Here is an 11,064-nt window from a genome sequence, read left to right on the forward strand (position 1 = left end):
ATAAGAAGCGTTTTACGTCTTCTGATAAGCATGTAGTGCTTTCAACGTGGAAAAGTTCAGTAGTGTTATGATGGAGTGAAAATGGGTCTGGAAGGGAGAAACTCCTGCCAGAACAATGTGGCAGAGCAGTGTGAGAAAGGCAGATCAGACACCTTTGAAGGTAACCAGTTTGGCTCTGAAGAGGGAGGAAGGATGCTCTGTGCACAGTGCAGGCACTTTGGGAACACCAGCAGGGAGTCAGCAAGCATTCAGCCCTAATCGTTTTGTGTGTCCTGGCAGCATCTTCCTTTCCCTGGCTTCAATTTGTGCCAAACAAACCATAGAAGGTCCTGCATGATTTGGGTCTGTGAACAAGTGTCTTGAAGGGGAAAACGCCTCACGTTGGAAGGAACTGTATCTCTTACAAGGGGTGTAATGCAGTTAATGCATCGTGCTCTGCAGCAACGATTTGCAATGAATAAAACATCTCTGCGTGACTGGGGAGAAAGCAAGAGAGGTTGCCCGCTCCCCTCCTTGTGCATGCATGGGAGAAGGTAGCACTGAGAGTTTAATCACGGTAAGCAAATGTGTCCTGACAGAGCGAAGGGAATCTGCCAATTTATCTCTGAGATAACTCCCTCTTCCCAGCCCGGTTCAAGAGGCGATGAATCCATCCTCACTGGGTGGGGTGTGAATTAAGCCCTTATATGTCTGCAGCTTTGAAACACTTAGTGTTTCCATTCATAATGGCTTTTAATTATGGAAGTCATCAAGAAAAGCCACCAGAGGGTTCAGGCCTCGTTGCTGGCTTCCTTTCGCAGCTCTGAATAACTTCCCCACAGGAAGGGCGGACTCGTATCATGTGAGGTTCACAGCTGACAGCTCTTCCAGTAAAGCATCCAAAGTGGAGCACACAAGGGTGAAAAGTAAAGGAAAAACCACCGTTTGATTTCATCTAAATGAAGAAAAAAGTCAGTCACTCAGTCTGCCTCCCAGATCATGACAGTCTTTTCTTCTCTGCCAGCTCAGCTTGGGGCAAATTAGATCTGTTTCTGAAAGCTGAAGAAGATGGGACAGCGTTTCCTGTAACCTGCCCCAAACCGATGTCAGTTTTATCTAATTTAACTTTGTGAAAATAAGATGCAGTATTCATTGTTTTGCTCTGGACTGAAACTTTTACCCCTCCGTACGCCGTGCAAACACCGCGGCCGGCGTGTGAGAAGCAGGAAGTGAAACAGGCTGGTGAGGTTGTTTTTGTTTCCCTGCTCAACGCCACCGAAGCGCAGAGCGTGAGGAGCTTAACGCTTCATCCAAAACCTGAGCTCGGTCAGAAAATCACAGCAGTAGTAGCAGCGTGAGTAAAGAAACCATCCTGCCAGACCCACAGGTAGCTGGGAGCAGAGCATCGCCCTGGTTTTCAAGCTAGCAGTCAATTTTGGCAACTTAAAATCCAAAGGAATTGCAGGCTGCCACGTTAGCAGAGCTGTTCAAAGCCTTTCTCCCGTTTCTTTCCATAACCTTCATTACAGTAAAACTTCCAAATATAGTAGCTTTGTCCAACTAGCAATCGTACGGCTTACAACAGGGAACAAAGTCCCCACAGAGTTTTATGCCTGATGTAAACAAGGTAAATGAGATACCGTCCAGATGTAATCCCTTTCTTATCAATGTGCTGCAAGCCAAAAAGGAACCAAATAATCCAGACAAGCAAGTGTTTTGTTCCAGAATGATCAGAGTCAAGATATATCAATGCTCAGGTATTAAAATTAAATCAAAGCCACATTATCAGAATGAATAACTGTAAGACTCATTTAAAATGCAGAGTGCAGTACGGTATTTTTCCAGCCAGAGCAATGGGGCAACGTGCCAGAGAGAAGATGGAGCCCTTATCGTCTCGATGAAAAATGACACAGAAACGCTATTTGAAAATCCAGAGTTATTCAGGGAAGTGTTTTATGCAGAAATGAGTACAGCCAGCTGCTCCTTACCCCAATAAAAACAGCTCTGTTACAGCAGAGAACACTGGAATCATTTTAGGAGGGTTTAAAGTTAAATATAAGAAAATAATACTGCAATAACTGTCAATTATCAGAAGGGACCTCCTCCCTCCTAGCAGTGGGTAAAGCAGCATGACTTTGCTCTCTGTGTCACGCGGCTGGAGGAGAGGGTCCCGTATGGGAGGTGGGGTGGGGTGGGCAGCAGCTGCACTACCAGGACCTCCCGTGGCACGAGCTGCCTTGCTTCTGTTTAATCACCGGAGCTACGGGGATTTCTACCGGGGGAGAGCCTGACCCACACACCTCATCAGGAGAGCCCTCCACTGGACATGCTGTGGAGAGATGGGTCTCTTCTCAGGTGGTGGCTGAAGACAGTCACTTACGTGCCTGGTAAAGTTAGAGAAATACTGAGTATTATTACAGAGGTGGATGATTTTGGTACAAAAGGATGGTTGTTCATCAGGTTTTTGCTCTGGGATTAGAAGCAGGAGATGGTAGGTAATAGCATCTGGAAGCTTAGCAAGACTCTTTGGTTCCCTCCAGCCTCCTTCCAGCTACCACTGCCAGTCTTTCAGTTTGTCTTGGGGTAACAGCTGATGGGGATCTTTGCTCCCCGTCATTTTCTCCCTTATTTGATGCCCCTCTAAGCACCAGCTCCCAGAGTCCGTCTTTTCTTCCCCCACGGTTGCTCTCAGTGCATGACCAGGACATGAACTGACACCAGTTCCTCCACCATACCTTGTTACCTTGCAATGATGAGCAGCTGCCAAGATGTGCAGTTCCTGAGATGCCTTAACTGTTACAAGAGTCCCAATCTCCTGTTCAAGACCTGTCTCTGTGTCTCAGTTAATTTCCTGACTAATTCTGTAGTTCTTTCTTCACCTAGTTGGATCTTCAGGCTTAGCTATTATCAGGCATTGCAAAAACAATGACACTAAGTCCCTGAAATGCCTGCAAATAAGAATGAATGTGTGCATGCATGCAACTTGTGAAGTAAATTTTTACAATATGAACGTATGTGTAGCGCAGTCTGGGGGCTGATGTGTGTTCGTTTGGTCTTTCTTTATATTTCTTTACACATATGTGATATGTCTGTAGCTGAAAATGTTAGATGATGTCAGCATCAGAAAGTGAAACTTATGCTCAGCAATTTTTATTGTAGTCTGCTAATAATTGGGTGGTGGTTTTGATTTTTTCCAGAGAGTCCTTTCCAATGATTTTGGTGGCGAACAAAGTTGATCTAATGCATTTACGGAAAATTACAAGAGAACAGGGAAGAGAAATGGCAACAAAACATAATGTAAGTCTGCGGGATTGTTTAATTGCTTGTTATAAGGCCCATTACAGGCATTCAGAATTGAATTCTCTGCTCATTTGGAGCTGAATTAAAGCATTTCTCTTACAATCGAACATTTGCAATTACATTTTTGACTACTACAAAGTAGTAGCTATGCAGTTTCCTTTCAGTAAGGCCAGTTCATCATTGAAACTAGAACAGCTGCTGTGCATCAGGCTGTAGCAAAGCTGTGGCCATCACGAAGCCGTGTGTACAAGGTGTTTGCAAGTGGTAAGAAATGTGAAATGTTCAAAATGAGGGAAGAAAGTGCACTCTCCTGGAGTGAAAAGGCAGAGTCAGGCATTAGGAAGTATACCCAGGTGTCCGTAGGAAGTGAGCTTGTTAAAGATAATGAAATTACAGGGTTGTTAAGCCTATATAAATCTGGTCCACCATCTTAGCTCCGTGTTATTCATGCCGTAGTTTGGCCTGAGAAGTTGGTCTTGGATAGGTGTACTCCACTAATCACCACTAAACGCCAGCAGTCCTGAATACCCAGAGGGAGACAACTCCCGTAGGAGGAGCTGAACGGAACGATAAAGGCAAACAAGCCTGAGACCTCTTGGCAGCTTGCTGTGGCTAAACGGCAAGCTGTGCAGTGTTTCTAAACAAGCCACGATGGGAGTTTGGCAGGGCAGGATCGCTCCCTCCCCTCCCCAAGGAAGTTCGTTTCTGTAGGAGCCAGGACACCTAAACTGCAAGACAACATGTTGCACCCATCTGTACGCGCACACTTTGGAAAAGGCCGTGTATGAAAATACCTTATCGGAGGCAGTTTTATAGATCTGCCAGCGTGCTGGACAAGCACTCTAGGAGGCCCCATCTGGCTGTCAGACTTTGAAGGAGAAGATCATTTTACACTGAAGGGGAATTGTAGTCATGAAATATTCATGCAGTAGTCCTAATAAAATGTGGCAAGCAAGAATTTTTGGCAAGTGCTCGTCTTTCAACAACCTTCGGCTATTTTCATGTCTGCAAGCACAGCTTAGGGGGAGAGAACATCTGACGACATGAAGTCTATGATTATTCTTCCCCAAACCTGGAGCTCTGATAGCAGCTGGTTTGCCTGGTGCTTATTCCGGACCTTTTGTAAGTGCTCACTGACCTTGCTGTGAGCATGAAGGCGTTGATAGCAGTGTCATGACAACACTTTGTTTACCTGTATTTCCGTGATCTCTTAGGCGCCCGATTTCTCCAGCCTTTAGGGTTTTTCATTTTGAAACTGGTTTGCTACCAACATGTAGGCTGTTACTAACCTCTTCCGTGATAACGCTTCTCTCCTCCAGATTCCCTATATAGAAACTAGCGCCAAGGACCCACCTCTAAACGTTGACAAGGCCTTCCATGATCTCGTGAGGGTAATAAGGTAAGCTGCAAACTCTTCCCTTGCTTACTGCCCGTGGACAGGACCTGCAGGAGCCCTGGCCTGGAGAGCCAGGAGCCAACTTTTGGGGAGCAGGGGCCAGGTGGTTTGGTTGGGGGTGGGAGATTTCTGGGGTTTATTAAACTTTCTTGTCCTGTGTCTGCATAGGGATGTTACTAGCACTTAGTTACCCTTGCAGGACATCAGTGCTAGGCGGGTTGAGAACTAGCTGTGGCCATGATGAAAATATATTATTCAGTGAACAGTGCAAAGCCTACTATAATAATCAGCTTTAAAAGGCCTGCGTTAAAAGCTCTGGACGAGTAATTTGGGTTTTCATAGCTCTGTCCTCTCAGGGTCTCACGTTGCCGGAGGTTAAAAAGGACTGGCAAAAAATTCTACAAAATTCTAATGTTGTAGGTGACTTCTAACATTTTCTGCTCACTAAATGGAAAAAATTAAGCCGCTTTGTATGAGAAACAGCATGACCTAATGGCTAAGCCACAGGTTTCCTCCTCAGACGGGAGAGGTTTGTTCCCAGTTTTGGCATGAGCTGCCTTTGCTCGCTTTGGCCTGTTCTCCGGGCGAACCCCTGCTCCGGCTGCCGGCGGGGAGGGACTGCCTTCCAAAATCCCGGCTGCCCTGCAGGAAAAGAGCTGCACACAGATCTCGGCGTCTCAGCTGATGATAACCTCAAATCTCCCTGAGAAGATTTGTTTTTCTGGCACCAAAATCTGCCAGATTTTTCTGGGCCCTCGTTTTTCATGTTTTGGGAGGATGCTGAGCTGAAATCATGCTCCTCCCCACCATGCAGTCAAAGTGCCTCGCTCGGCAATAAAACCATGAGGCATTTATTCACAGCATATCTGTACTTGTGAATATCTTAGCGCAGCCTCGAGTCAGCCTCCATCAAAAGCAGATGGTACTGCCCACTCTTCCCACATGTCTCAAAAGAGAGGGGCAGAAAGTCTTTGGAGAACTACAGAGCTGAGCTGGAAGTGTCCCAAGCTATTTCCCAATTGTTCTGCAACTCAGCGTTAGCTGGCTAGATACTACTTTTGTGTTACAGCGAGTTCTTACCACCATCTATTCTACTCGGGGGGGGAAAAAAACATAGCCAAAATAAGGTGGTGAGGCTCTGTTTACTTTACATAACGCGACTCCAGACAGGCTGGAAGGAGCGTTGTAATGAGACATCGCTAAATTCAAGCCCTGAAAATGCACTCCGTAACCTCAAAAATAGGTGATGCACCTCAGTTCCCTGAGTAGTCACCGTGAAAGTCATTGCCAGCCAGGTGAAACCCTCCGTGGCATCAAGGGCACCAGAGATGTTCATAAGAGCTGGAACTCGGGTTAAGTCAGAGAGCAGAGAGATGCTGTGTGATCTAGCTGGTCATTTGCCACAAAGCAGCTTCGCTTCGTCTTTGGATGTTGCGAACTGTCCTCAGCCGTAGGATGGCATCACCCACCAAGTATTGTTTTTCTTTTTTGAAGTGAGCTTTTCCAAATAAAATGTAAATTTACAGCTCCCTAATAACTGTGTCATTCTTGGAGTGCTTTACAAATGTAGAGGCTTCTCAGAGCCCATGTGAGCTTGCAGAGTGAGGATGCTCGTTCAGGGTTGGCACGGTTTGTGCTCCTTGCACTTGGCTGATTCCCAGTTTATTTAGCTTCATGCAAGAAACTATTGTCTGGAAGTAATCCAGAAAGGAGTGGGGTGATTGAGTCCACCCCATAGATCTTTTAAATTTTCTGATACCCCTTTTATTCTGCAGCAGTGCATGCACAAGGACTGTCACAGCAGAAATCTTGAGTGGGCACAGGACATGGTTTTCGGGATCTCTAAAACAGTTCCAGAACACTGTGAACGGCTTGCGGCCACTTAGCGTTTATCCAAATTAACTTTAAAGTATTTTTTTATTTCAGCTTTCTAGTTTTGAGCTTTAAAGTTTTATGTTTTTCATGCCTCCAGCCTTCATACTCACTGAAAAAAAATCTTACTAGTCAAAGCTGAGTTTTTCAGGTGGTTGCAAGCATTTGGGAGCTGAGGCTGTAAGAACACCACCAACTAAAGCCATAATGGTTTGTCCTGCAGCTATGTCTCATCCTGGTCTGGATAACTTGGTCTAAACACTCAGTTTAGTGTCTGGCATATTACATAGCAAAGAGGCTGGTTTTGAACTATTCAAACTCTCAGGCTGGTGATTTAGACACTGTTTGAATCTACGGAAGCTGCCAGTGTTTGTATGGTTTATCTTGCAATAAAATCTAAGTCTACGGGCTGCCTATTGGGTGTTTGAACTACAAAGCCGCCTTCTGTTGAATTTGCACTGCTGGGCTAGCTGAGTGGCTGCTGCAAACAGGTACGGTTGCAAACAGGCATTTGGGCAATGCCTCATCTTCATGAAAAGAGAGAAGCCCTCAACATAACATTTTAGAGGTTGCTCACAACCCACCTGACTGATGGGGGCTGCCGTGGCACAGTGCAGGAGTGCTCTCAGCTGCGTGTTTTTAGTGGCTGTGACTTCAGACAGCCAGGGACATCTTTCTGGGGTCAGCTCACTCTCCGTGCTCTGGTGCTCTTCACACATTCCGGGGGAGGCCAGAGCCCCATCGGCAGCAGACTGTTATTTCATTATTATTTTTTAGACCCCCTCCATAACCAAGTCCACAGCAGTGCAGCTGGCTAAGGGCAAGGCCAGCTGAAAGCAAATCTTTCCAGGAGAGTTTATTTCTCTGTGCACTCTGTATCTCTTTCATCCTCTTCCCTAATGAGCGTTAGCAGCAGTGTGATGGATGACATTGCATTGCTTAGAGCATCCCTGTTTCCTAGAGCAGCCCCCTGGCAGGGGAGGAGGCAGCAGTTCACCCAGGACAACCGGAGGCATGGTGCCCTGGCAGGGCATACATCCATGCCGTTAGCCTTAATGTTTTCTTATGGCTTCTTTCCTCCTTCCTTAAAAATGCAGGCGGCTGTCTTGTTAGCTGGGTGGCATGAAAAGCCCGTGGTGGTGGAAGGGTATATGGAGATACATATGTAAATATACATATGCACATCAAGATGCCGTTCTGCTGGCTGCCCAGGGCTCTGGATGCTGATGTCCGCCCCAGCCTTGTGTCTCACCCACTTATTTTCCTCTGTGTCTCCCAAAACAGGCAACAGATCCCAGAGAAAAGCCAGAAGAAGAAGAAAAAGACCAAATGGCGAGGGGACAGAGCCACGGGCTCCCACAAACTCCAGTGCGTGATTTTGTGACGGGACCGCCTGGGAGTGCCTTGGACGCCTCCCTCCTCCCCCCTTGACTCACCGCCAACCCAGGCGAGGAGCAGCAGCACGGCCCCGCCGCCCCCTCGGGCTCCCCATGGCGGCTTGGGCTCGGAGGAGGCGGCTCGACGGGGTCCGGACCCCCCCGGAGCGGGGCTGCGCGTCGGGGCCGGCGTGGGAGCCGCGCGAATGGGAGGCGGAAGGGATCAGCAGGACCTCGACTCTCAAACATCCCCAGCGCCTTCCAGGGGCCTCCATGATGTTTATTTAAAAAAAAAAAAAAACAAAAAACCAAAAAAAGGGAAGAAGAAAAAAAAAGAAAAAAAAGTGTTGGTTTTATCTGCGAACATTTCTCCTTGTGACCCATTTCTGAACAGCCATGAATAGCCCCCCTGTTTGGTACAGTGGTCTGTGTATGTGTGGGGGAAGGGAAAGGGCTTTGCTTTTCTTTCTCTAATTTTTTTTTTTTTTTTTTTTTTTTTTTTTGTCCTCTTCTCCTTTTTCATTGTTTGCTCAGCGAGTGTTGGGTTGCAAAGAAACACGGCCGGGGTTAGATTTTTTGCACTGAACTCTCTCTTGGGCGGCAGTGCCAAAACACGACTTCATATGAAAGTGCATAGATTTGGAGGAAGAAAATGAATTCCAGCTGCTCTGGGTGCTCCAGACATTGTGTCAGACTCTGGAGGGCAGCCAGCTCGCAGACCATAAACTCCAGCTTAGGAAAGGAGGTTTGGGCTTGGATTATATTTTTTTTTCTTACCCTTTGTCAAGAGGTTTTGTTTCTGTTTTGTAATTTGGGGCATGTCAAAGTTAAGACGTTTTGTTAACCTGGAAGTATTTAAATTAAAGTAATTCACAAATGGAAGGGTATGTCATCTTTAGGGGGGGGAAGGGAGAGAGGAAGTAAAACCTGAACTGAATTTGTTATCTGGGTGTTGAATTTCTCTCTCGTAAATGTGTGTAAAGTGGTGGGATCTAAATCTCTCTTTATTATTCCTTAACCTTTCCCTGCAAAGCCACTCTTGGGTAGATGAATTGTTTTGCTTTTCCCAGGCTCATCTCGTGCATACAAAAAAAATCTGTTTATGGGCTTTGGCTCAATGTTTCTTCATTTCTTCTTCTCCCTCCTTCACCGAGAGTTGGTGACTTGAAAAGAAGAGGTGTTTTGAAAATGATTCAAGTGGGATGTGTCTCTTCATAAGCTTATTATATCTAAAATGTCTCCCTGAAAGCAGCGAAGACTAAATATCTTTATGCCTTATGAAAAGGCAAGGCAAAAAACCTGCAGCCATTCAAGCCACCATCTGTGGCACCAGAAATACGGTTGTGCACATCCTGGAGGGTCCACATTTTCTTTCACACCTTTCCTGGCCCTAAGAATTGCAGTGGCAGATTTTTCTTTAATTTAATGGATTGTCATCTGCTGGACTGAAGCCATCGGCTCCATTCACAGGGTCACCAAACCCCTTTAAAAGTAACAGCTTGCTTTTCATCAGCTTGAATCCTATTCAAATATGCTTTATGGGCATGACTTAAAATATTGGCAGAGTATGAATGCCTGAGATTTATGTGTCTGAGCACAGAAAATCCTGGTATTGGATATTGAAGATCTGTTCAAGATGGTGGATCATCACAGACTTAGTTGTTTATGTTTGTCTTTGCAATCCATTTGCTGCCAGATTTCATTTCTTGACTCCTTGCCAGGCCACCTTTTAAAATGGGAGTTGGCTGCTGATTATTTTTCAGGTGAGTGAGGCTAATGAAAACATTTTCCAAATTTGTCCAGTCTTCATCACAGCCAGAAGATGGCAAATGTCTGCGGCTGGCTCAGCAAGCCGCTTACTGTAATGCTGGCTCCACTGCCTCCGTCCCCTTTTGTGTGATGACATGCTGGGGATGGATTAAGGAGGGGGATATTGGAAAGAAATATCTTTCATGGACTCTTACGTTGGATGTGGGCCATACGCTTCAGTAAAGTTGCAACACCCTATGTCAACTGACATCTGGCTCCAGACCATTGCAGCATTTCTCCCACTATTATCATTTCCTTGTTGGCTGAACTGTGGTGACCAAAACCAACTGGGTCAAATCCTGGCTCTTGAGACTTGCCACTGTCTTCTGGGGATGAGAGCTCCCTGTAGGCATCTCATTTGTTCTGCCTTGAAAACCTCTAGTAAATCAGAAGGTGTCTGATATTTGCAACTAATCCAATTTGCTGTAACCCCCGTTACCACTTTCCTGCCAGAATCCCTGTCTAGCCTGACTACTGGCTTAATTTTTTTTAATTATACACAACTAATGCTATGGGATCCCCCACACAGGAAGATGATGGTATTTTCAGGGAGCCCTGTTAATACCCCCTGGAGCCCTTCCACTTAAAAATAACCTGATTTCTGCTGAAACCCCTCATCCTTATTATTTTTATCTAAACCCTTGGGAATACTTGCCTGAAAACAGCATGTGTGTATCTTGAGTCACATCTGCTGGGTACTCAGCACTGCGTGTGAGAAATTATCTGCTTTTTCTGAAGCATCTTAATAGTTTCTTCAGCTTCTTTAGCAACTAACAGCTCTTGCAGAATAACAGGGGGAGGAGGGGAAAGGAGCAGATTAACAACTGAATATGGATAGTGGCAAATGGGGAAAGCATGCCCATTTTATTCTGTGTTCATCAACTTGTTTATAGCAAGGAGTGTTTTCCAACAGGGATCGCATCTCTATCGAGTCTAGAGTGCTTAAAATAGTGGGGTATACAAAGCCTATTGCCATCTAACTCACTCTTTCATACTCAGGGCTGTTAAGAAACCGAGAGTACCTTCCCTGGTATAGGCAGCACCTAGAAACCTGGGTTGTGAGACACTGGTTGGTGGTACTTGCGCTACAGAAAGCACCAGCCGTGCTGGTGGGTGGCTTATTTTTTTCTGTGGAGCATCCAGTGGATAGGGACTTTTTTGCTGTGGTCAGAGACGGTCTGGAGAAGGATCCTGTAAGGGTGCCCTTGGGGCTCATTTTCCAAAGAGCTGATGCTCCAAGTGACTTAACGTTATGTTCAGCCCCTGGGTAAATCTGCATTCGCTTCTCTCAGAGTAATCTGGTTCCTCTTCTACTAAACAGGAATTTAGAAG

General features: G+C 45.9%; 1 protein-coding gene across 5 annotated transcripts in view; it reads left to right on the plus strand.

Annotated features, from left to right (window-relative positions):
- MRAS (muscle RAS oncogene homolog) overlaps nt 1-8,383 on the plus strand; it is an 88,661-nt gene extending 80,278 nt beyond the window's left edge. For all 5 annotated transcript variants that reach the window (XM_050899996.1, XM_050899997.1, XM_050899998.1 and 2 more), the window contains 3 exons: nt 3,177-3,276; nt 4,599-4,678; nt 7,832-8,383. In XM_050899996.1, coding sequence (XP_050755953.1) covers nt 3,177-3,276; nt 4,599-4,678; nt 7,832-7,931 — 280 coding nt within the window. In that variant the 3' untranslated portion in view covers nt 7,932-8,383. The remainder of the gene's footprint in view (nt 1-3,176; nt 3,277-4,598; nt 4,679-7,831) is intronic.
- Nucleotides 8,384-11,064: the final 2,681 nt, after the last annotated feature.

The sequence above is a fragment of the Gymnogyps californianus genome, chromosome 7 (assembly GCF_018139145.2).
Source record: "Gymnogyps californianus isolate 813 chromosome 7, ASM1813914v2, whole genome shotgun sequence".
In the NCBI taxonomy this organism is placed as follows: domain Eukaryota; kingdom Metazoa; phylum Chordata; class Aves; order Accipitriformes; family Cathartidae; genus Gymnogyps; species Gymnogyps californianus.